The sequence below is a fragment of the Mastigoproctus giganteus genome, chromosome 2 (genome assembly GCF_048544385.1).
Source record: "Mastigoproctus giganteus isolate SK-2022 chromosome 2, ASM4854438v1, whole genome shotgun sequence".
NCBI lineage: Eukaryota > Metazoa > Arthropoda > Arachnida > Uropygi > Thelyphonidae > Mastigoproctus > Mastigoproctus giganteus.
Window position 1 is genome coordinate 53967023 of NC_143576.1, and position 27195 is coordinate 53994217.

The window sequence follows — 27195 nt, forward strand, 5'->3', positions numbered from 1 at the left end:
GGACACAAAGCCAATAAGTAAGAATTACTGGCTTTGTAAGTAAGTCTCATTTATGTCAATAATGCCAAGCAAACATCGAAAAGTGCTGGAAATGATTAGGGACTTTTATTTATTAATAAAAATTATAATTTATTGTAAATTTACAAAAGATTCAATTCAAGAAAGAACATAAATAATTGCATAAATTCTGAGAGTACAAAATTTTGACCAGTGGCCTAAGGGTATATATATTACAAATAAACTTCAAATGGCAAATAACAGTATCAAGCAGTTGGCAATATTGCAATACTTGCATTCTACACTGCAGATCACAAGAACTGTAGGTTTTGATTTTTTGTTCAATACTAATTTAATCCAGACTCCTGTAATTCTCAAACTATACTCCTATGGAACATTAGCATTCCATGAGCTGGACCAAGATATTCAACTGTTAATATCTAGTAATTATGGTCTTTTCCCAATATGCAGAAAAAAGATGAAGTTAATAGATAAAAATATCACATATTTCAGTTTTTCTCCCATACAATTTTCTTAAACTTTTAGCAAATGCAATCATTTGTCTGCAAGTACTCCTGTAATTCTCAAACTATACTCCTATGGAACATTAGCATTCCATGAGCTGGATCAAGATATTCAACTGTTAATATATAGTAATTATGGTCTTTTCCCAATATGCAGAAAAAAAATGAAGTTAATAGATAAAAATATCACATATTTCAGTTTTTCTCCCATACAATTTTCTTAAACTTTTAGCAAATGCAATCATTTGTCTGCAAGTGAGTTACAGCACGACAGAAATGACTGTACCGTAATTTAGTAATGCAGAAGTCATTAAATAATGAATAACAATTTATTAATGCAGATATTCTAAAATTTGTACAATTATGATTGAAATTTATATAAAGCAATTTAAATAATTAAACGAAAGTACATGTATTTTATACTTTGATTTTTGCATATTACCTATTCTGAAGTCAGCAGTGAATCTTAAATTTTAAATCTGTGAATTTTAAATCGATTTACATGACTCCCATGTAATTTCTGTCATTCTTCCCCACGCCAAATCTCTAGTCCTAACTATACATTTCATATAATATTCTCTCCTGTTATAAAAATATATTATTAGAAATTAAATGTGGTTACTAAAATTAATGAAGATTTCATTTTATAAAGATAATCACAACCTTCTTAGTAAGAATTTAAAAATTATTACCTTTATTGTTGGAAGTGTAAGGCACATGGGTCCAAATTTCAAATGACTTGTCCTCTGTAAACAAAATAGTAAAAATTAATTCAAATTAATAAAAATGATTTGCACTTAAGAAAGTTAAACTGAATATATATATATATACACTTGTACACAGATACAAATACACTATTCTGCACCACTATTCTCTGTTGGGCCCACTGTTGTTTTGTATATTTATCAATGATATTAATCAGGGTATAACAGGCTTCAAGTCGAAGTTTTCAGATGATACACAGGTTGGAAGGGTTGTTAATGACAGTAATGGCAGTGTGCTAATGCGAAAGGATCTAGAAATTTTGGGCAGATGTGCTGAGAAATGGTAACTGAAGTTTAACATTGACAAATGCAAAGTACTGCATATGGGTAGAAGTAATTCCAAAGAAATGTACCAACTGTATGGTACTACACTTAGAAAATGAAAAAGATCTGGGAGTAATTGTGCAGTCAGATATGAAGTTTCTGAGCAATGCAGACAGGCTGCCAGAGCAGGTCATGGAGTATTGTCAATGATATACAGGAATTTTGGTAGTAGGAAAAAGGAGATGATTAACCCAATGACAAGGCAATGGTCAGGCCACACCTTGAGTACTGCATACAGGTCTGGAGGCCTCATTTTTGAAAGGATGTTAAGTTGCTTGAGTGTGTACAGAGAAGGGCAATAAGATTGGTGAGGGGAATGAAGGGGGTCCTCTTACCAAAAAAGGCTTAATTTCTGCAAATTGCAGTGGCTGAAGACTAGGCACCTGCAAGGTGATCTGATGATCTGACTGGTGTGTATAAGGCCTTGAATGGGTTGAGCACACTAAATTCTGATGGGATTCTTCGACTTGCTAAAATTATGAACCTGAGAGGGCATAAAGTCAAATTGAGGAAAGACAGTTGTAAAATAGATGTGTGGAAATTTGTCTTTAGCCAGCGGGTTGTTAATTGCTGGAACAAACTTCCATCTGTCGTTGTGGAAGTTGATAGCTTAAATAACTTCAAGGAGGAACTATACAAACTTAGAGGGAATGGATGTGTGAAATTGGTTTTTTTTTCTTTTTATTTGGCTGATGCTACATAAGCTCGTACGCTTGCTTTCTCACATCACGTGCCTCCATTACTACTACTACCCATCCTATGAATTCTTTTTTCTAATAGTTCTTGGTCCTAAACTTATCACAGTTATGTCAAATGGGATAAGTGTGAGATTTTTGCTATTTCCTCTCACCCATTCCTATTGTCAACATGGTGCCTCCATAGCCAGGTGGGCAGGAGCAGCAGTGTGCTACTTGATTAGACTGAGATTCGAGCCCGTGTCCACCAAATACGGAGGATGCAGAAAGGTCAGGGAATGACCACCGCATATCCCCGGAGCAATAGGCCATAGTTGCTAATGCTCCTAAAAACCAAATAACAACAACAACAAACTATTGTCAACATGCTGTGGGAGAACATTAATATTAGTGTTTACAAGCTTGACATAAATGTTATGTTACCTTCTGACTTCTAGTACTGCACAATATTTCCAACAACTTAATTTTGTTTAAGCCACTCTTCCTGCTATCTTCAAAAGAGGAGGTTAAGAAAGTGGCAATCTACTGTCTTAACCTCTTGTGAAGGAACTTAGGTCCTTTTCTCAATCCATTCTGTTCCATAAAGGTGACATTTTTTTTCCCTATGAATCTCTTTTATATCCTACTTTAAACCACTAGTGCCATCTGCCTGTCTATGACCTCTAAAATTAATCATTACTTCCTAGGTTGAGATGTTCAAATACAGTTCGGGAGATGGTCTCTATATCCACACAGTTGCCACTTGGCAAACAAAAACCAGAAACTAACAAGAAATTTACATACTCAGAGTGAATGCATAAGTAAAAATATATACATTTAAAAGTATGCCATTGTCAAAATGTAAGGAAGTTACAGAATTTCTGAAATTTAAGACAAAACTTGTAAAACTGATTTAATATCTTACATGCACACATTATTATCTTATTTTCCAGGTAATGTAGATAAAATCTGTATGAAAGGTCCAGAGTGGTCAATATGAAGTATAGCATTACATGCATTTCAATTCACATGGTTTCACTCCATATTACCACATGATTAATGATAACATTCTTGTAAAATGTATGTTTTTGAAAATGATCTGATTTATATGCTCATGGCAGAATACAAACAGAACCTTTTTTTAAATAGGCTTAAATGGTATTTTTCACTTATATTCTTGCTAGGTGAGAGAATGCACTATAGCACTAATATGCTATAGTGTTAGTTGGGTCAAAATATTTTGAGGATGAAAAAAAAAAAATTGTAGTTTAACAGTATCTGAAAGCAGAGGCAATATTAAACTATAGCATATTAGTGCTATAGTGTTAGTGGGGTCAAAATATTTTGAGGATGAAAAAAAAAAAAATTGTAGTTTAACAGTATCTGAAAGCAGAGGCAATATTAAATTTTGCACAGTTGCTATTGAGAATGGAAAGCAAGGTGTGTGAAATACAAGGAAACAAAGCAAATATATGGGCTGGGTTTATATTCCGTGATCAATTTGACATCATCATCATCAGCCATTTTCAATCCACTGCAGGATGAAGGCCTCTCCAGCAACTTTCCAGTTCCTTCTGTTTTGAGCACTGGCCATCCATTTACTACCCACAAACTCATGAATTTCATCTATCCATCTCCGCCTTTGTCTTCCAGGTTTTCTTCTAGCTCCTCTTGGGTACCATTCTGTTATTTTCTTAGTCCATCTGTCATCATGTCTTCGAGCTATGTGTCCTGCCCAAGACCATTTTAGTTCTTTAGTTTTGATAAGAATGTCCTTTACTTGAGTTTGCTGCCTAATCCATGTGTTTCTCTTCTTATCTAACAGTCTGATTCCCAATATGATTCGTTCCATTCTTCGCTGTGTAGTTCTCAGCTTCTTTTCCATTCTTTTGGTGAGTGCCCAAGTTTCACTTCCATAAGTCATGGTGGGGAGTATACATTGGTTCATTATTTTACGTTTCAGACAAACTGGGATATTACTCTTCAGTATGTGACTATATTTCCTGAATGCCATCCATCCAAAATTTATTCTTCTCGTGACTTCCAGCCATTTATCATTATTACAGCTAATAACTTGTCCCAGATAAGTATATGACTCCACCTTTTCAATTACTGCCCCTTCAATCATTATTTCCCTTTCTGTGGCATACTTGTTCATCATTACTTTTGTTTTAGCCATATTCATCTTTAGTCCAAAATCCTTACTAGCTGTGCATAACTGATTAAGATTTTCCTCTAATTCTTTGGGATCATGCCTTATGACCACAATGTCATCTGCAAATCGTAAATGGTTTAGGTACTCTCTGTTCACATTGACTCCTTTCTGCGACCAGTATAATCTTCTGAAAGTTTCCTCAAGGGCAGCAGTAAACAGCTTCGGAGATATTGTGTCTCCTTGTCGAACTCCTTTCTCAATTTTAAATTTCCTACTGTCTTTATAGAATATTTGCTTTATAGAATATCTGCAAGAATATTTGCTGATGCTATCGAGGCAGTGTTAGATGGGTCGGAAAACTGCTAGCTTGGGGGGAGACAAAGACCAATAGATTGACAGTAGCCACTGGCAGAGGTGAAAGAGATTCTTGCACTGTTTCTATTAGAATGAGCAGAAGCCCGAAAAACAAGATGCATGGTATTTCAGAGACTGCTGGGAGCCATTGCGGTACAAGTAAACACATGGGTTGTGTTAGGGTAGCTAAGAATAGAAACAGGTGCAGGTATACTTGCGTGTACACCAATGCTAGGAGTTTAGTAAATAAATTTGATGAATTTGAGGTATTGCTCAAAACATCGAAGGCAGATATTGTTGGTATATCAGAGACGTGGTGTCCCACAGATATAAGGGATGCAGAACTGCAATTTGGGGAGTACAACGTCTACAGAAAGGATAGACAGGATAGGAAGGGGGGAGGGGTTATGCAATTAGTTAAGAAACACATAAAAACCAAGGAAGTGAAGCCAGTCGACATCGCTGGACAGTGCAGTGTTGAGTCAGTTTGGTGTGACATAAACATTGGGAGATCAAAATTGAGAGTAGGAGTGTGCTATAGGCCTAATGACTCTGATGAGTATAATAAGGAACTGTACAGGGAAATAGAGTGGGCCAGTAAATCAGAGAGTCTTATAATGGGAGATTTTAATTTCCCAGATATTGACTGGAATTTGGGGGCTGGTCATTCACACACTAGCAGGGCTTTTGTGGATTTATTGGATGATTGTTTTCTACATCAGCATGTTCGGGAGGCAACTAGAGGGAGTAATACTCTTGATTTGATTATCAGCAGTGATTCTTCATGCATTAAGAATCTGCAGATAAATGAACCACTAGGTGGCAGTGATCACAGTGTGCTGAAGTGGGATTTACTCAAAGAGGTAACTACCATTATGGGTAAAGGAAAGGGTTATTGCTTCCGTAAAGGCGACTACGATGGACTGAGACAGTATTTAAATTCTATACAGTGGGACCAACTGATGATGTTACCAACAGCAAATTCAAAATGGGAAGCAGTCAAAGAACTTATCTTGGAAGCTACTAGGCTTTACATACCAACTAAGAAATATTGTTCAAGGTTTAGGCCAAAATGGATGTCAGATGAACTAATGAGGCATATGGCAGAGAAGAAAAATGCATGGGATACTTACAAATTAACACATGACACAGAAGCTTATGATAGATACAAGTTGATATGCAACCAAGTTACAAAGGAGGTTAGGCAGGCGAAGGCAGATTACGAGAAATCCTTGGCAAGGGATGCAAAGAAAAACAGCAAAGAGTTCTTTACTTATGTAAACTCTAGAAGGAAGGGGATGAATCAGATTGGTCCACTTGATATTGATGGATCAACTGTTGATGATCCTGCTCAGGTAGCTAACAAACTAAATGAATATTTTGCATCGACCTTCACACATGAGGAGTTATTCAGCGAGGGGAATGCCAGAGGTGTATTCAACTCTAGCAGTAAGCTACAGAATCTTGAAATAACTGGGAGTAAAGTGGAGGAGAAACTGTTGAAGATAAACACAAGAAAGGCACCCGGAGTGGATGGGATCTATACAGTTATATTAAAGGAGGCAGCAAAGGAAGTAAGCAAACCCTTAGCTATAATTATGAGAGCTTCCTTGGACTCAGGGGAGGTACCCATAGACTGGAAATGTGCAAATGTCACCCCAATTCACAAAGGAGGATCAAAGGCTGACACAAGTAATTATAGACCTGTGAGCTTATCTTCTGTTCCAGGAAAATTAATGGAGGCACTGGTTAAAGAAGCACTGCAGGATCATTTAGACAAGACTTCAGTTATAGCTCAGACACAGCATGGTTTTGTTAAGGGGAAGTCTTGCCTGACCAACTTGATTGGATACTATGATGCAGTCACAAAAGAACTGGATGCAGGGAATAACTTTGATATTATATACTTGGATCTTAGAAAGGCTTTTAATACTGTTGCACATGGAAGACTGCTACACAAATTGGAGCAGTATGACATTGGAGGCAAATTGCTGCTATGGATAAAGGGGGAGAAGACAGAGAGTAAGAAGGATGTAGAGCTGCTGGAACGAGTACAGAGAAGGGCAACAAGATTAGTGAATGGAACAAAGGGGTGCTCTTACAAAGAAAGGCTTAAGTTTTCCAAATTACAGTGTCTGGAGACTAGGCACCAGCGAGGTGATCTGATAGAGGTGTATAAAGCCTTGAATGGTTTAAGCATGCTCAATGCTGATGGGATTCTTCCTCTAGCTCAGAAAAATCACCTGAGAGGGCATAAATTCAAATTGAGGAAAGACGTATGATTGACGTGCGGAAATTTGCCTTTAGCCAGCGGATGGTTGGTTGGTGGAACAGACTTCCATCCCTTGTGGTGGAGGTTGATAGCCTAAATAAGTTTAAGGCTCAGCTGGACAGGTATTTTGAACGAACAGAGGGGTGAAGTGGAAGTGGGTTTTTTTTTTTTTTTTTTTGGTTGATGCTGCATAAGCTTGCTTTCTTGCATCAAATGCCTCTACTAATGCTAATGCTAATGCTTTGTCTAGTCTAATAAAGGAGGTAGCACTCTCATATATTTTCTTCAAAATCATAATATATGGGGTATCAATGCCTTGTCTTTCCAGTGCCCGAAACATTGCCTTATGCTGTATGGAGTCAAATGCCTTTTCATAATCCACAAATGCCAGGCATAATGGTGTTTTATATTCATTTGCTTTCTCCATTAGCTGTGATATTACGTGAAGGTGATCCATAGTTGGGAATCCTGTCCTAAAGCCAGCTTGCTCTTTCGGTTGATTCTCATCAAGTATTCTTTCTAATCTGTTAGTAATGACCCTTGTGAACAACTTGTAGATGTGGGATAACAAGCTAATTGGTCTATAATTTCCAATTTCTGATTTATCTCCTTTCTTATGCAGCAAAACTATGATTGCATTATTCCACTGCTTAGGCGTCACACCTTTTCTAATGCACTTTGTGAAGAGTCTTGCCAGTTTTTGTGTTATGTCTCTTCCTCCCAATTTTAACAACTCTACAGTAACTTCATCTTCCCCCGGGGCTTTCTGATTCTTCATTTTCTTCAATGCATGTTCTACCTCATCAGGAAGAATATTGGGTATGTCGTATGTGTTGCTACTTTGCAATCCATCTTCCCCACTGCTGGCATCATTCCCCTGCTCCTTGTATAATTCTCTATAGTAGTCTTTCTGTATTACTGCTCATGGTTGCTGATTTAAATCCTTTGTTTTCCCTTAATGCTTGTTCTACTTTTCTTGTGTTAAATCTTCTTATGTCCTCTCTGAGTCTCTTTCTAATGGCTTTGAATAACTCAGTATACTCAATTTTATCCCTGTCAGTGTTTTTCTTGCTTTTCGTTTGTCATCTTCGGTTCATCATGACAAGTGTTTCTTGACTAATTTTTTCTTCTTTGGATTTCTTTTTCCCTATAGGTTTCTTGGGCTTTATCACTTTCAAAAAGTTGTAATATTCCTCGTCGATATCTTGATCCTCAGCAGTCTGCAGAAGCTCATACTTGTTCTTAAGTTCCAGTACATACTGATTTTTCTCCTCTTCTGTTATCTCAAAGACCTTTGTATTATTTACTCGAGTCAGTTTTTTCCTTTCCTTTCTTACATCTATATCAAGTGTACATCTTACCATTCTGTGATCACTTCCCACATTTACGTTATTCAGGACGGTAACATCATTCACAATATATCTTCTGTTAGTGAGGATGAAGTTGATTTCATTAGTAGTTAATCCATTTGGACTCTTCCATGTCCACTTTCTGTTCACCCTTTTCTTGAAAAAAGTGTTCATTACTGACAGTCTTTGAGATTCTGCAAATTCCACAAGTCTTTCACCTCTTTCATTTCTTTCACCAATTAAAAAATTTCCTATAGTTCCCCTTTCTGCACTGTTTTTTCTTTTTCCAACCTTAGCATTGAAGTCTCCCATAATAATAGTGTAGTGGGTTTTTTGCTCATCTAGAAGACTCTCAATTTCGGTGTACATTTCTTCAACCTCTTCAACCTCAATTTGACATATTGGTAATCAAGAAATTCACACATTATAGGGATATCAGAAATATGGTACCATTAAGAACAGGAAGACAGAATTTTAATATGGTGAGCACAATATATACAGAAAGAAGGTGGGTGGGGGAAAAGTTAGGCTCTTGGTAAAGAAGCACATGAAATCTAAGGCAGTCCACCCAGTTGAATATGGGTGGCCAGTGGAATGTTGAACAATAAAGTATAACATAATCAATGGGAAAATGGGAGTATATTATTTGTGATTCTCTGATTAAGTTTGTGAATTTGTTTGTTACTTATCATTTATAATTGCTTAAAGAACCACATTGGACTTCTACTGCCATTTTTTTTGTATCGATAAGACTTTACATTCAAATTTTAATTCTATATATAATTAATAACGTAAACTTCATAGCATAACTAGTGCATTGCATTATTACTGTATTAGGTATATTTATTCAGTATAGTATTTCTAATTATATTGAAAATCGAAAATCATGGTTTCGATTTTGCTGCTCAGACCAGAGCAGAAAAGCAAAGGGCTCAAGCTGGCATTGTTATAGGCTGTTATGAGAGCTTGAAGAACAGGGTGGATACCATTGAAGGAATTAAACTTGATGAGAGCCTTATCAATCAAATTTGACCTGAAGAGATTGTACAAGGTTCATGGGATAAAATTTTTCTCAGTGTGGTCTGTGCTTGTTAACAGGAGAGACTGCTTCTACAGGGTTGGAATATACGTAAATAGAAAATGTGCAAGAATATTTGCTGATGCTATCAAAGCAGTGTTAGGTGGATTGGAAACAGGGTGGCAGTACTTTGAAAACTGGTAAGCGGGCAAACTTAAACAAAATGTGTAGTAAAGCATTTTTTTCCTTCAAAAAGTAAAAGAAAAACATAAAATTACAATCAAAATACATTTTTTTATCAATCAATCAATCATAGTATTTATATGTTATATGAATTTTGTTAATATGTATCTGTCCTATATAAACTATAATATTATTTATAATAGTTACTTTAAAAATAGCAAGGAAGACTACTTTTACTTTATATATTTTTCTTTAGGTTTCGCTAGTTTGAAAATTTCTTCTCCTTCCGAAGTCAAAGATCAAGATTCCAATGCATCACAATAAGTTGCAATAAAGAACAAAGAGATAATAGTAATTCATCCCTCAGAATATTCTGATTATGAGAGAACACCGATATAGGGCAATGGTCAGGCCACACCTTGAGCACTGCATACATGTCTGGAGGCCTCATTTTAGGAAGGATGTAGAGTTGTTAGAATGAGTACAGAGAAGAGCAACAAGATTGGTGGGGAGAACAAAGGGTTGCTCTTACCAAGGAAGGCTTAAGCTCTGCAAATTACAGTATCTGGAGACTAGGCATCTGTGAGGTGATCTGATTGAGGTGTATAAAGCCTTGAATGGTTTCAGCAGGCTCAATGCTGATGGGATTCTTCCTCTTATTTAGATTACGAACCTGAGGGGGCATAAACTCAAATTGAAGAAAGACAGTTGTAGAATAGATGTGCAGAAATTTGCCTTTAGCCAGAGGGTGGTTGATTACTGGAACAGACTTCTATGGTTGTTGTGGACGTTAATAACTTAAATAAATTCAAGAAAGAACTGGACAAACTTTTGAAGCAAATGGATGAGTGAAATGGGAAGTGTTGGTTTATTTATTTTTTGGTTTTTATTGACTGATGCTGTATAAACTTGCTTTAAATAAATAAATCTTTATTTCTTCTACCACACTAAATAAAGTATTACATTGGTGAGTGACAAATTCCCTTCAAAACATTATATGGCAAGGAATCATATGCCTCTACTAATGGTAATGCTAATAACATTCCAGCTGGATAAAAAAAATAAATACTCCCACTGCACAACAAGGGGATACAGGGGTAATAGTGATCATGCACCAAAAGGAAATGCATAACCATTAATTAAGTAGTACAGAAGTAATGTACCAGTGCACCTCAAGGAGGTGCAGGAGCAGTAACCATAGATCATTAAGGGATATTCAAGTCATATGAGAAACAAGAAAGAAACGAAGAAAGGCTTAGGTTTTGCAAATTGCAGTGTCTGGAGACTAGGCACCTGCGAGGTGATCTGATTGAGGTGTATAAAGCCTTGAATGGTTTGGCCATGCTCAATGCTGATGGGATTCTTCCTCTTTCTCAGAATAATTGCCTGAGAGGGTATAAATTCAAATTGAAGAAAGACAATTGTAGGATAGATGTGCGGAAGTTTGCCTTTAGCCAGAGGGTGGTTGATTGCTGGAACAAACTTCCATCAGTCGTTGTAGAAGTTGATAGCTTAAATAGATTCAAGGCAGAACTAGACAAACATTAGGAGCGAGTGGATGGATGAAATTAGACGACTTCGTTTTTTTTTTTTTTTTTCGGCTGAAGCTATATAAGCTTGCTTTCTTCCATCATGTGCCCTTGCTAATGCTAATATGCATCACTAGGACATGCACAGCCACAATGGCTATTCAGCTCTCAGTAGCTTTAGCTTACTTCAGCAGCCAGAGAGAGAGAGAGAGAGAGATCCTATACATAAGCCATACAATTGGCTGATGTTGATAAGGTCACACAAGAGATGGAGACATGGAATCAGATGTTTAGTCACAAGTGCTATTCCAAATCTAATAGCACGCAGCACAGAATCTTTTAAAACCCAAGCAGAGAATGCCTGAAAGGCCTCAAAAGTGTCCTTAACAGCTCTAAGCTATTAACCTCACATCGAGGTTCCAAGGCTGGCAAAGTTGAAACTGTTTCCACAGTCTTTCCTGGGGTCCTCATATTCTTCACACACAGTATGTGTTCCTAAGTTTCTGCACTTCCATAAATGCTGTACATATGCTCAGAGGTTCCTAAGTTGTGCAATTTAGCATAAAAGGTCCCATTGCCATTAGGAAAATTGTAGTCTGCAAGGCTGGATTAAACAACTGCGGCACCCTCCTGCGGCACCTTCTGCCACAAGTGGAACAAACTTTATGGTTACACTCCTTTTTTGCTAATGCTACATCTTTCCAAATAGCTATCAGAGAATTCCATATGTTTCATTTCTTGCTTATAGCCTGCCTCGAACTGTATATGTATAGCAAATTGCCCGAAAGGGAGTGCTCATTGTAGATGATGACACATTCTGAAGACAAGAACCAAATCTAGTAGCACACATTCAGTTATAATTTAAAACACCTTGTTCATAACAGTTCAGCAAGCCATGGCCAGTTTGAGCAACGTTGTTTGCTGTATAGAGTATACTTTCCTGATGTGTATTGACAAGTACAGGTCATTGATGAAAAAAAGCCGTGAATTAGGGTTCAAATTGAAAATGTCTGCAATTCTGCCCAGACACGATAGGAGGGAGTATATGATGAGAGCCCTGTCAATCAATTCGGCCCTGGAAAGATTGTGCAGGGCTCAAGGGGTAGAATTTTTTTCAGCCTGGTCTGTACTTGTTAACAGGAGAGACTGCTTCTACAGGGTTGGGATCCACTTAAATAGAAAAGGTGCAAGAATGTTTGCTGATGCTATCGAGGCAGTGTTAGGTGGGTCGGAAAACTGCTAGATTGGGGGGATACAAGGACTAATAGATTAACAGTAGCCACTGGCAGAGGTGAAAGTGATTCTTGCACTGTTTCTATTGGAATGAGCCGCAGCCTGGAAAATAAGATGCAGGATATTTCAGAGACTGCTGGGAATCATTGGGGTACAAGTAAACACATGGGTTGTGTTAGGGTAGCTAAGAAAAAGAACAGGTGCATGTATACTTGTGTGTACACCAATGCTAGGAGTTTAGTAAATAAATTTGATGAATTTGAGGTATTGCTCAAAACATCAAAGGCAGATATTGTGGGGATTTCAGAGACGTGGTGTCACACAGATATAAGGAATGCAGAACTGGAATTTGGGGAGTACAATGTCTACAGAAAGGATAGACAGGATAGGAAGGGAGGAGGGGTTATGCTATTAGTTAAAAAACACATAAAATCCAAGGAAGTGAAGCCATTCGACATCGCTGGACAGTGCAGTGTCGAGTCAGTTTGGTGTGACATAAGCATTGGGAGATCAAAATTGAGAGTAGGAGTGTGCTATAGGCATTAAAAAAATCTTTCCAGAGCCGAATTGATTGACAGGGCTCTCATCATATACTCCCTCCTATCGTGTCTGGGCAGAATTGCAGACACTTTCAATTTGAACCCTAATTCACGGCTTTTTTTCATCAATGACCTGTACTTGTCAATACACATAATGACTCTGAAGAGTATAATAAGAAACTGTTCGGAGAAATAGAGTGGGCCAGTAAATCAGAGAGTCTTATAATGGGGGATTTTAATTTCCCAGATATTGACTGGAATTTGGGGGCTGGTCACTCACACAGTAGCAAGGCTTTTGTGGATTTATTGGATGATTGTTTTCTACATCAGCATGTTCGGGAGGCAACTAGAGGGAGTAATACTCTTGATTTGATTATCAGTAGTGATTCTTCATGCATTAAGAATCTGCAGGTAAATGAACCACTAGGTGGCAGTGATCACAGTGTGCTGAAGTGGGAGTTACTCAAAGAGGTAACTACCATTAGGGGTAAAGGGAAGGGGTATTGCTTTCGTAAAGGCGACTACAATGGACTGAGACAGTATTTAAATTCTATACAGTGGGATCAACTGATGATATTGCCAACAGCAAATTCAAAATGGGAAGCATTCAGAGAACTTATCTTGGAAGCTACTAGGCTTTACATACCAACTAAGAAATATTGTTCAAGGTTTAGGCCTATATGGATATCAGATGAACTAATGAGGCATATGGCAGAGAAGAAAAATGCATGGGATACATACAAATTAACATGTGACACAGACGCCTATGATAGATACAAGTTGATCTGTAACCAAGTTACAAAGGAGGTTAGGCAGGCGAAGGCAGATTACGAGAGATCCTTGGCAAGGGATGCAAAGAAAAACAGCAAAGAGTTCTTTACTTATGTAAACTCTTGAAGAAAGGGGATGAATCAGATTGGTCCACTTGAGATCGATGGGTCAACTGTTGATGACCCTGCTCAGGTAGCTAACAAACTAAATGAATATTTTGCATCGACATTCACACATGAGGAGTTATTCAGCGAGGGGAATGCCAGAGGTGTATTCAACTCTAGCAGTAAGCTAGAGAATCTTGTAATAACTGAGAGCAAAGTGGAGGAGAAATTGTTGAAGATAAACACAAGAAAGGCACCTGGGGTGGATGGGATCTATCCAGTTATATTAAAGGAGGCAGCAAAGGAAGTAAGCAAACCCTTAGCCATAATTATGAGAGCTTCCTTGGACTCAGGGGAGGTACCCATAGACTGGAAATGTGCAAATGTGACCCCAATTCACAAAGGAGGATCAAAGGCTGACACAAGTAATTATAGACCTGTGAGTTTAACTTCTGTTCCCGGAAAATTAATGGAGGCACTGGTTAAAGAAGCACTGCAGGATCATCTAGACAAGACTTTAGTTATAGCTAGGACACAGCATGGTTTTGTTAAGGGTAAGTCTTGCCTGACCAATTTGATTGGATACTATGATGCAGTCACAAAAGAACTGGATGCAGGGAATAACTTTGATATTATATACTTGGATCTTAGAAAGGCTTTTGATACTGTTGCACATGGAAGACTGCTGCACAAATTGGAGCAGTGTGGCATTGGAGGCAAATTGCTGCTATGGAAAAAGGGGTGGTTGAGGAGGAGAAGACAGAGTGTGGTAATCAATGGACACTGCTCTTCGTGGACTAATGTTATTAGTGGAGTCCCTCAGGGTTCAGTGTTGGGTCCTTTATTGTTTTCTCTATTTATAAATGATATTGATGATGGTATATCAGGCTTAATGTTCAAGTTTGTAGACGATACGAAGGTTGGCAGGGTTGTCAAGGACACTACTGTCACTATGCTGCTGCAACAGGATTTGGAAAGGTTGAGCAGATGGGCTTCGAGGTGGCAAATGAAGTTTAACATTGACAAATGTAAAGTACTACATATGGGAAACAGCAACCCCAGAGCAACGTATCAACTGTGTGGTACTACACTGACAGTGGTAGAGAGTGAAAGGGACCTGGGGGTGGTTGTGCAGGCAGATATGAAGTTCTCTGAGCAGTGCAGACGGGCTGCAAGAGTAGCTCATGGTGTATTGTCAATGATATATAGGAATTTTTCTAGCAGGGATAAGGAGGTGATTATTCCCTTGTATAAGGCAATGGTCAGGCCACATCTAGAGTACTGTATACAGGCCTGGAGGCCTCATTTCAAGAAGGATGTAGAGCTGCTGGAACGAGTACAGAGAAGGGCAACTAGATTGGTGAATGGGACAAAGGGGTGCTCTTACGAAGAAAGGCTTAAGTTTTGCGAATTACAGTGTCTGGAAACTAAGCACCAGCGAGGTGATCTGATAGAGGTGTGCAAAGCCTTGAATGGTTTGAGCATGCTCAATGCTGATGGGATTCTTCCTCTTGCTCAGAATAATCACCTGAGAGGGCATAAATTCAAATTGAGGAAAGACAGATGTAGGATAGATGTGCGAAATTTGCCTTTAGCCAGCGGGTGGTTGGTAGGTGGAACAGACTTCCATCCCTTGTCGTGGAAGTTGATAGCCTAAATAAGTTTAAGGCTCAGCTGGACAGGTATTTCGAACGAACAGAGGGGTGAAGTGGAAGTGGTTATTTTTATTTATTTATGTTACTTTTTTTTTTTTTTTTTTTTTTTTTTGGCTGATGCTGCATAAGCTTGCTTTCTTGCATCAAATGCCTCTACTAATGCTAATGTTAAGTTTCTGCAGGGTGCAAACCAAAACACACATGGGCTTCACACGCGATAACTGGAAAGGAAATGAACTCATAAAGCAGTTCCAATGATCTACCACAAATTAGTATTAGTAGTGATAAATGATGCAAGGAAGCAAGCTTATACAGCATCAGCCAAAAAAAAAAAAAAAAACATTTCCCATTTCACCTATCCATCCTCTCCAAATGTTTCTCTTGTTCTTCCTTCAATTTATCCATCATGTGTAAGTTTGTTCCACAATATCAGATGTAAGTTTCTTCCAGTAATCAACCACACACAGGACAAAAGCAAATTTCCAAGCATTTATTTGGCAACAGTCCTTACTCAATTTGAATTTGTGCCCCCTCATGTGTGGTCTGAGCAAGAGGTAGAATTCCATCAGCATTGAGCTTGCTCAATTCATTCAAAGCCTTAAACAAACCAAGCAGATCACCTTGCAGGTACCTAGTCTCCAGATACTGCAGTTTGCAAAACTAAAGCCTTTCTTGGTAAAAACACCACTTTGTTACCTCACCAATTTCATTGCACGTCCCACTCCAGCAGCTCTACATTATTCCTCAAATGAGGCCTCCAGACCTGTATACAGTACCAAGGTGTGGTGTGATCATTGACTTGTACACTAGAATAATCACATCCTTATACTAGCAAAATTCCTGTATATCATTTACAAAACCCAATAAGTTGTCCTAGCACCTGTCTGCACTGTTCAGAGAACTTCATATCTGACTCACAATTACCCCAGTTATTTTTCTTTTTCCACTACCCTTAGTGGAGTACAACACAGTTGGTATGTTAATCTGGAATTACTGCTACCCATGTTAAATCTCAATTGCCTAATTTGTTTAGGTTTTTTTGCAGTAGAATACCATTATTACTGTCATTAACCAACTTGCTAACCTTCATATCATCAACAAACTTAGACATTAAGCCTGATATACCCTCATTAATATCCTTAATAAATATTGAAAACAACAATGAACCAAAGGGAACTCCATCTATATCATTAGTCCAAAAAGCAAGTGTCCATTGACAACAGCTCCCACTCAACTATCACTTTATCCATTGGGATAGTTGAGTGGGAGAAGGTGATTGTCACACTGTTCCAATTTGTACAACAGTATTTTATGTGCAACAGTATCAAAAGCTTTCCCGAAATCCAAGTACTGTATATGATATCAAAATTACTTTTTTCATTCAGTTCCTTTGTTACTGCATCATAGTATCCAATCAAATTAGCATTTGCATTAGCATTAGTTGAAGCATATGATGTAAGAAAGCAGGCTTATACAGCATCAGACAAAAAAAAACTTCCCATTTTGCCCATCCAGTCAATCCAAATGTTTGTCTAGTTCAGCATTAAATTTATTTAAACTATCAACTTCCACAACAGATGGAAGTCTGTTTGAGCAATCAACTACTCATTGGCTAAAGGCAAACTCTGGCACATCTAGTCCACAAGTGTCTTTCCTCGATTTGAATCTATGCCCCCTCAGGTTCTTAATCTTAGCAAGTGGCAGTATCCCATCAGCATTAAGCCTGTTCAAACCATTCTTGTACACCTCAATCAGATCTCCTTGCATGCGCCTAGTCTCCAGACGCTGCAACTGACAGAAATTAAGCCTCTCCTGGTAAGACAACTCCTTTGTTCCTCTCACTAATCTTGTTGCTGTTCTCTGTACTCAATCTAGCAACTACATCCTTCGTAAAATGAAGCCTCCAGACCTGTACACAGTACTCAAGGTGTGTCCTGACCATTGCCTTGTACAATAGAATAATCACCTCCTTTACTCTGCTAGAAAATTCCTATATATCATTGATGAAACTCCATCACCTGCTCTCGCAGCTCGTCAGCACTCTTCACCTCCCTGAGTGTAGTACCACACAGTTGGTATGTTTCTCATGGGTGACTGCTACCCAAGAGAAACATATCCAGTACTTTGCATTTGTCAATGTTAATCAGCAGTGGCCAATTCTCAGCCCATTTGCCTAATTTTCTAGATCCTGTTGCAGCAGCATACTGTCTTTAGTGTCATTAACAACCATGCCAACTGTAGTATCATCTGCAAACTCAGATATTAAACCTGATATACCTTGAACCGATATCATTGATAAATACACAAAACAACAATGGGCCCAGCACCAAACCCTGAGGAACACCACTTATAACATTAGTCCATGTAGAACGGTGTCCATTTATTACCACTCTCTGCCACTCAACCCACTCATCCCTTTATCCATTGCAGCAACTTGCCCTTAATGCCATACTGCTCTAATCTGTACAGCAGTCTTCCATGTAACAACAGTATCAAAAGCTTTCCCGAAATCCAAGTATATGATATCAAAATGCAACAGTCCTTACTCAATGTATTAAATTTTTTGCATCCAGTTCCTTTGTAACCACATCGTAGTATCCAATCAAATTGAACAGACAAGACTTTCCCCTTAACAAACCTTGTGTCTGAACTATTACTGCAGTCTTGTCTAGATTAGCATTGGCATATGATGCAAGAAAGCAAGCTTATGCAGCATCAGCCAAAAAAGAAAAAAAAAACTTCCACTTCACCCCTCCGTTCGTTCGAAATACCTGTCCAGCTAAGCCTTAAATTTATTTAGGCTATCAACTTCCACAACAAGGGATGGAAGTCTGTTCCACCAACCAACTACCTGCTGGCTAAAGGCAAATTTTCACACATCTATCCTACATCTGTCTTTCCTCAATTTGAATTTATGCCCTCTCAGGTGATTATTCTGAGCAAGAGGAACAATCCCATCAGCATTGAGCATGCTCAAACCATTCAAGGCTTTATACACCTCTATCAGACATTTATACACCTGCCTCTATCACACTCTATTATACACCTGCTAGAAAAATTCCTGTATATCATTGACAAGACACCATGAGCTACTTTTGTAGCCCGTCTGCACTGCACAGATCATCCTGTATCACATCTTTAACTAGTTACTCCATTATTTTTCCCAGAACAGAAGTTAAACTAACAGGTCTATAATTATTTGTGTCTCCCTTTCATCTCCTTTGTGAATTGCAGATACATTTGCACATCTCCAGTCCATGGGGACCTCCCCTGAATCAAAAGATGCTCTCATAATTATGGCCAACGGTTTGCTACCTTCCCTCACTGCCTCCTTCAATATAAGTGGATAGATTCCATCCACCACAGGTGCCTTTTTTATATTTAACTTCAACAATTTCTCCTCCACTTTGCTCTCAGTTATTGCAAAATCACTTAGCTGTGTTAGAGTTTGATAAACTTCTGGCATTCCCCTCCTTGAATAACTCCTAATGTGTGAATGTAGAAGCAAAATACTCATTCAGTTTATCAGATATTTGAGTAGAATCATCAATAGTTGAACCATCTATGTTAAGTGGGCCAATTCAGTTCCTTCTAGAGTTTACATAAATAAAGAACTCTTTGCTATTTTTCTATACATCCTTTGCCAAAGATTTCTCATAATCTGCCTTTACCTGTCTAACTTCCTTTGTGACTTGATTAAAGACTAGCTTATATCTGCCATAGGCATTGCCTGATAATTTATATGCATCCCATGCATTTATCTTCTCTGCCACGAGCCTCATGAATTCATCTGCCATCCATTTAGGCCTGAACGTTGAAGATTATTTCTTAGTTGGTATGAAAGGCCTAGTAGCCTCCAAGATTAAGTCCCTAAAAGCTTCCCATTTAGAATTCACTGTGAGCATTAGCATTAGTAAAGGCACATGATGCAAGAAAGCAAACTTATATAGCATCAGCCGAAAAAAAAAAAAAAAAAATTCTTCTAATTTCATCCATCCACTCGCCCCAAAATATTTGCCTAGTTCTACCTTGAATCTATTTAAGCTAAAAACTTCTACAACAACAGATGGAAGTTTGTTCCAGCAATCAACCACATGTTGGCTGAAGGTAAACTTCCGCACAACTAACCTACAACTGTCCTTCCTTAATTTGAATTTATGCCCTCTCAGGCAATTATTCTGAGCAAGAGTAAGAATCCCATCTGCATTGAGCATGCTCAAAACCATTCAAGGCTTTATACACTCACCTCGCAGGTGCCTAGTCTCCAGACACTAAGGCACCTCCATAGCTAGGTGGGAAGGAGCAGCAGTGCATGGCACACGTTTCTTGATTAGACCGGGGTTCGAGCCCATCACCACCAAATACGGAAAGGTCAGGGAATGACAACCGCTTATTCCAGGAGCAATATGGCCTTAGTTGCTAATGCTCCTAAAAAAAAAAAAAAAAAAACCAAACCAAAACCAACAAGACACTAATTTGCAAAATTAAGTCTTTCCTCATAAGGGCAACCCTTTGTTCCATTCACTAATCTTGTTGCCCCCGCCCTCTGCACTTGCTCCAGCAGCTCTACATCATTCCTAAAATGAGGACTTCAGACCTGCATACAGTACTCAAGGCGTAGCCTGATCATTGCCTTATACAGGGGAATAATCATCTCCTTATTCCTGTATATCATTCACAAGATGCCATGAACTACTCTTGCAGACCATCTTTACTGCTCAGAAAACGTCATAGCTGCCTGCACAATTACCCCAGGTCCTTTTCATTCTCTACCATTGTCAATGTACTACCACACAGTTGATACATTACTCTGGGGTTACTGCTTCCCATATGCAGTACTTTACATTTGTCAATGTTAAACTTCAGTTGCCACCTCTCAGTCCATTTGTTCAACTTTTCTAGATTCTGTTGCAGCAGCATACTGTCATTAGTGTCATTAACAACCCTGCCAACCTTCGTATCATCTGCAAACTTGGACATTAAGCCTGATATACCATCATCAATATCATTAATCAATACAGTAAACAACAATGCAGCCAACACTGAACCTAACACGCAGTGTCCATTGACTACCACTCTCTGTCTTTTCCAACTCAACCATCCCTTTATCCAAAGCAGAAATTTGCCTCCAATGACACATTGCTCCAGTTTGTGCAGCAGTCTTCCATGTGCAACAGTATCAAAAGCCTTTCTAAAGTCCAAATATAAGATATATATAAGATATATATAAGATATATATACATATGGGAAACAGCAACCCCAGAGTAACGTATCAACTCTGTGGTACTACACTGACAGTGGTAGAGAATGAAAGAGACCTGGGGGGTGGTTGTGCAGGCAGATATGAAGTTTTCTGAGCAGTGCAGACGGGCTGCAAGAGTAGCTCATGGTGTATTGTTGATGATATATAGGAATTTTTCCAGCAGGGATAAAGAGGTGATTATTCCCTTGTATAAGGCAATGGTCAGATCACACCTCGAGTACTGTATACAGGTCTGGAGGCCTCATTTCAAGAAGGATGTACAGATGCTGGAACGAGTACAGAGAAGGGCAACAAGATTAGTGAATGGAACAAAGGGGTGCTCTTACGAAGAAAGGCTTACGTTTTGCAAATTACAGTGTCTGGAGACTAGGAACCAGCGAGGTGATCTGATAGAGGTGTATAAAGCCTTGAATGGTTTGAGCATGCTCAATGCTGATGGATTCTTCCTCTTGCTCAGAATAATCACCTGAGAGGGCATAAATTCAAATTGAGGAAAGACAGATGTAGGATAGACGTGAGGAAATTTGCCTTTAGCCAGCGGGTGGTTGGTTGCTGGAATAGACTTCCATCCCTTGTCGTGGAAGTTGATAGCCTAAATAAGTTTAAGGCTCAGCTGGACAAATTTCGAACGAACAGAGGGGTGAAGTGGAAGTGGTTATTATTTATTTATTTATTTATTTATTTGTTTTTTTTTTTTTTGGCTGATGCTGCATAAGCTTGGTTTCTTGCATCAAATGCCTCTACTAATGCTAATGCTAATATCAAAGTTTTTCCCCGCATCCAATTCCTTTGTGAACAAATCATAGCATCCAATCAAATTGGTCAGACAAGACTTCCCCTTAACAAAACCATGCTGTCTCCGAGCTACAACTGAAGTCTTGTCTAGATGATGCTGCAGTGCTTCTCTAACCAGTGCCTCCATTAATTTTCCTTGAACAGAATTTAAACTCACAGGTCTGTAATTACTTGTGTTGCCCTTTGATCCTCCTTTGTGAATTGGGGTCACATTTGCACATCTCCAGTCCATGGTACCTCCCCTGAATGCAAGGTAGCTCTTATAATTATCACTAAAGGTTTGCTTACTTTCTTTGCTGCCTCCTTTAATATAACTCGATAGATCCACTCCACCACAGGTGCCTTTCTTATGTTTATCTTCAACAATTTCTCCTCCACTTTGCTCTCAGTCATTACAAAATCATCTAGCTCACTGCTAGAGTTTAATACACCTCTGGCATTCCCCTCCCTGAATAACTCCTCATGTGTTTATGTATGTAGAGGCAAAATACTTATTTAGTTTGTTAGCTTCCTGAGCAGGATCATCAATAGTTGAACCATCGATATCCAGTGGACCAATTTGATCCCATCCCTTCCTTCTACAGTTTACATAAGTAATGAATTTTTTTTCTGTTTTTCTTTGCATCCTTTGCCAAAGATGTCTCATAATCTGCCTTTGCCTGCCTAACCTCCTTTGTGACTTGGTTACAGTTCAGCTTATATCTGTCATAGGCTTCTGTGTCACCCATTAATACATATGTATCCCATGCTTTTTTTCTTCTCTGCCACATCGGGAACAGGACATGATATTAAAGAAAAATTATTATGTTAATTTTTATAGCTTGTTATGGGCTAATAGGAATGCTTGAAGAATACGGTGGATACCCTCAAAGGTTCTAAATTGAGGGACCCATCAAGCTCTCAGCCTCGCACATTGACGCCAGAGTTGCACTTGAACATCACGCAACAAAGCGGCAACCCCCAAGGCAAAATGTGCTGGCAGAATCAAACAAGAACTAGAAGTTGTCGGTGGCTCTATTATCAGGGAAATAGGGACCATACTGTGCAAAAAGGATAGGTGGAACAGGACCATGGTATGTCTGCCAGGAGCAAAGGTTGATGACATTGTAGAGCAGATATCATCATTTAGGGGCACAAAAGGTGATACTGTTGTACACGTTGGCACTAGTGATATTAAGAGTAGGGACCGGCAGAATTACTTAACAGGTACGGATCACTGTTGAAAAAAAGTCGTGAATTAGGGTTAAATTTGAAAGTGTCTTGAATTCTGCCCAGACACAATAGTAGGGAGTATATGATGAGAGCTTGTCGATCAATTCGGCCCTGGAGAAATTGTGCAAGGCTCAAGGGGTAGAAATTTTCTCAGCCTAGTCTGTGCTTGTTTACATAAATAAACAGGAGAGAGAGAGAGACTGCTTCTACAGGGATGTGATGCACTTAAATAGAAATGGTACAAGAATATTTGCGGATGCTATCAAGACGGTGCTACATGGGTCAGAAAACTGCTAGCCTGGGGGGAATACACGGACTAATAGATTAAGAGTAGCTGCTGGCAGAGGTTAAAGTGATTCTTGTGATTGATTCTATTGGAATAAGAAGCAGCCTGGAAAACAAGATTCAAGGGATTTCAGAGAATGCTGGGAGTTATTTGAGGTGTTGGTCAAAACATCAAAGGCAGATATTGTTGGGATATCAGAGACTTGGTGTCATACAGATATAAGGAATGAAGAAATTGAATTTTGGGAGTACAATGTGTACAGGAAGGATAGACAGGATAGCAAGGTAGGAGGGGTTATGGTATTAGTTAAGAAACACATAAAATCCAAGGAAGTACAGCCAGTCAACATGCCTGAACAGTGAAGTGTCGAGTCAGTTTGGTGTGACAAAAGCATTGGGAGGTCAAAATTGAGAGTAAGAGTGTGTTATAGGCCTAATGACTCTGATGAGTATAATAAGGAACTGTACAGGGAAATAGAGTGGGCCAGTAAATCAGAGAGTCTTATAATGGGGGATTTTAATTTCCCAGATATTGACTGGAATTTGTGGGTTGGTCACTCACACACTAGCAAGGCTTTTGTGGATTTATTGGATGATTGTTTTCTATAGCAGCATGTTCGGGAGGCAACTAGAGGGAGTAATACTCTTGATCTGATCATCACTAGTGATTCTTCATGCATTAAGAATCTGCAGATAAAGGAAACGCTAGGTGGCAATGATCACAGTGTGTTGAAGTGGGATTTACTCAAAGAGGTAACTACCATCGGGCTAAAGGGAAGAGTTTTTCCTTTCATAAAGGTGACTACAGAGGTCTGAGACAGTATTTAAATTCTATATGGTGGGACCAACTGATGATGTTACCAACAACAAATTCAAAATGGGAAGTATTCAAAGAGTTAATCTTGAAAGCTACTAGGCTTTTCATACCAACTAAGAAATATTGTCCAAGGTTTAGGCCTAAATCTATGTAAGATGAACTCATGAATTATTATTAATATTATATTAGCCATATGGTGCAAGGAAACTTGAGGCTTTTGCTGCACCTGCGAAAAAAAAAATTTTTTTTTTTGAGTTACCTGAGAGAGAGAGAGAGGACAAACTAGAAGGGAATCACCAAGAAAGAGAAGAATGATGATATAGAGCTCAGGTACCTGGATGTGCCAGTTTGGAGTTTTTTTGGCAACAAGTGTTTTTTGATCAAAGCGCAGCCATATTAGTAGATAGTCGACTACATTGCTAATGAAAAAATGAGGACAGGCTGTCCAGTGGGAGATTTAAAGGTACACACAGTGCTCACAGAAATAGGACTCCCAAGTCAGCAGTGGTCCCAAAATTCTCCTGCAGTGCCATTTTCCATAAAGTTTTCCAATACTCGCTGCAATAGTCCACTGTTGCCAATACTATCATTTGACATTTATGTTAAGTGCTTTAGTGTTAACTTTCTTCTGACATTTCTTGACTTTCCAACTTGATGTAAATAAGTGCTTATTGATAGCTAACAATAATTGTTGTCACTTGTGTAGTTTTGTTTTTGACAAATAATTTTATTTAGATTTATGATATTTACTGACTTAATTATTGTATAAGAGTTAATTGCGAGTTATTTAAACAATGTGTTGCATGAATATGAAACATCATTATGTATCAGGAAGTGAAAAAAAAGGAAAAAGAAAAGAAAATATCAAGTAAAAAGATAGTTTACTGCATTTTTTAAAGCTTGTGTGTTCAAATTCTGTTGCATTGAAAGAAAATAGAGATGAAACAGCTTCTACAAGTACACCAAGTAAGTAATTGCATAAAATATCGGTAAGGGTATCCACGTGTTTGCAACTCCACTGAACGAGAAGTTCTTTAGCCATATTTAGCCGCTTGATTGAATATTTTTTACATCGAATTATTTCTGTAAGTAGCTTATAGACCTAGTAAGGATCGTTAGTTTATTCTGAATTGAGACAGCGAGATTTGAAAGTTAATTAATACTTAAGTGTCCGTAGATTTACCGTTCGTAACTTTCCCGCCTTTGTGATACGATAGTTATATACCGTACTAGATAGCGTTAGTTGAACTTCGTTAGCAGTTAAATTGTACTTTTAAATAAATACATATAACGACTTAGATTACAAACGCAATATAATTAATTATATTTAACATAATTAATAACATAACATAATTAATTATAATTAATTAATAAATTAATAGAATCATGACTCAGACCAGAGCAGCAAAGCAAAAGGCTCAAGCTAATGGAAGTGCTGTGGCTCAGAGCAGAACTGAGGGGGGCAGTTGTCCTCTGACTCACAGCCTTATAAAATGCACTGTTTGCTTGATGTTTGCAGAGCAATCGGGTACGGGACATGATACTGCCATGGGGGATGTCTTTGTGTGTGCACGATGCAAGGAGTGTATCGATATCAGGCAACAACTCAGCGTTCTTGTGGGCCTATATGAGAGCTTGAAGGACAGGGTGGATGCCCTCGAAGAAACTAAATTGAGGGGCCCATCAAGCTCTCAGCTGCCTACATCAATGCCAGGGCTTGCACTTGGGCATCATGTGACACAGAGGCAACCCCCAAGGCAGAATGCGCTGGTCCCGAAGGAACTAGTAGTTGTTGGTGACTCTATTGTCAGGGAAACGGGGAACATGCTTTGTAAAAAGGATAGGTGGAACAGGACCAGGGTATGTCTGCCAGGGGCAAAGGTTGATGACGTTGTACAGCGAATATCATCTTTTAAGGGCACAAAAGGTGATATAGTTGTACACGTTGGCACTAATGATATTAAGAATAGGAGATCGGCAGAATTACTTAACAAGTACAGGTCACTGTTGAACAAAAGCCGAGAATTAGGGTTGAAATTGAAAGTGTCTGCAATTCTGCCCAGACACGATAGGAGGGAGTATATGATGAGAGCCTTGTCGATCAATTCGGCCCTGGAAAGATTGTGCAATGCTCAAGGGGTAGAATTTTTTTCAGCCTGGACTGTACTTGTTAACAGGAGAGATTGCTTCTACAGGGATGGGATACACTTAAATAGAAAGGGTGCAAGAATATTTGCTGATGCTATCGAGGCAGTGTTAGGTGGGTCGGAAAACTGCTAGCTTGGGGGGAGACAAAGACCAATAGATTGACAGTAGCCACTGGGAGAGGTGAAAGAGATTCTTGCACTGCTTCTATTAGAATGAGCAGAAGCCTGAAAAACAAGATGCATGATACTTCAGAGACTGCTGGGAGCCATTGCGGTACAAGTAAACACATGGGTTGTGTTAAGGTAGCTAAGAATAGAAACAGGTGCAGGTATACTTGCGTGTACACCACTTTAGCCAGCAGGTGGTTGGTTGGTGGAACAGACTTCCATCCCTTGTAGTGGAAGTTGATAGCCTAAATAAGTTTAAGGCTGAGCTGGACAGGTATTTTGAACGAACAGAGGGGTGAAGTGGAAGTGGGTTTTTTTTTTTTTTGGCTGATGCTGCATAAGCTTGCTTTCTTGCATCAAATGCCTCTACTAATGCTAATGCTAATACTAGATCAAGAATTAAAAACAAGAGAAAACTGAATAATAATTTTCAACTTCTGACAAATGATATAACTTCAGCAATGTCTGAAGTTTAAAACATACATTTTTTCTATACATAAAACGTACATACATATATAAAACATAGTATAAATAATTTGAAAAAAGAATATGAAGTAGGAGGAAGAAAATATTTTAAAGGTTCTAACAAAAACTATTTTTATAGAGTAGGGAAAAATGGGACAAAGGAGAGAAGAGAATGGTAAGTGTACAAAGAAATGTCCAAATGTGTATATTGCTACATTTGAAAACTATTTCTTGACAGCAAAAAGAGCAAACAGTAATTTGTAGATGGCTTTTCAAACTGGAGCTGCATATCAAGATTGCTAAATGACCACGAAACTTCGAAAAGTCATGCAATGCAAAGTGTTCTTTTGTAAGAAGAAACAATTCAATTAATCATGTAGATTCACAACTGGTAGTACAATCTGAAAAACAGTGCTCGTGAAAAGTGCTTTGAAAAGACATGTGGCAGAGAAGAAATATGCATAGGATACATATAAATTAATGAGTGATAGAGAAGCCTATGACAGATATAAGCTGGTCTATAACCAAGTCACAAAGTAGGTTATGCAGGCAAAGGTAGATTACGAGAAATCTTTGGCAAAGGATGCAAAGTAAAACA

General features: G+C 38.5%; 1 protein-coding gene across 2 annotated transcripts in view; it reads right to left on the reverse strand.

Moving 5' to 3' along the window:
- Window positions 1-27195, reverse strand: part of LOC150089304 (high affinity cAMP-specific and IBMX-insensitive 3',5'-cyclic phosphodiesterase 8B-like) — a 764745-nt gene that overhangs the window by 500254 nt on the left and 237296 nt on the right. For both annotated transcript variants that reach the window (XM_090388973.1, XM_090388965.1), the window contains exon 2: window positions 1214-1267. In XM_090388973.1, coding sequence (XP_090245099.1) covers window positions 1214-1267 — 54 coding nt within the window. The remainder of the gene's footprint in view (window positions 1-1213; window positions 1268-27195) is intronic.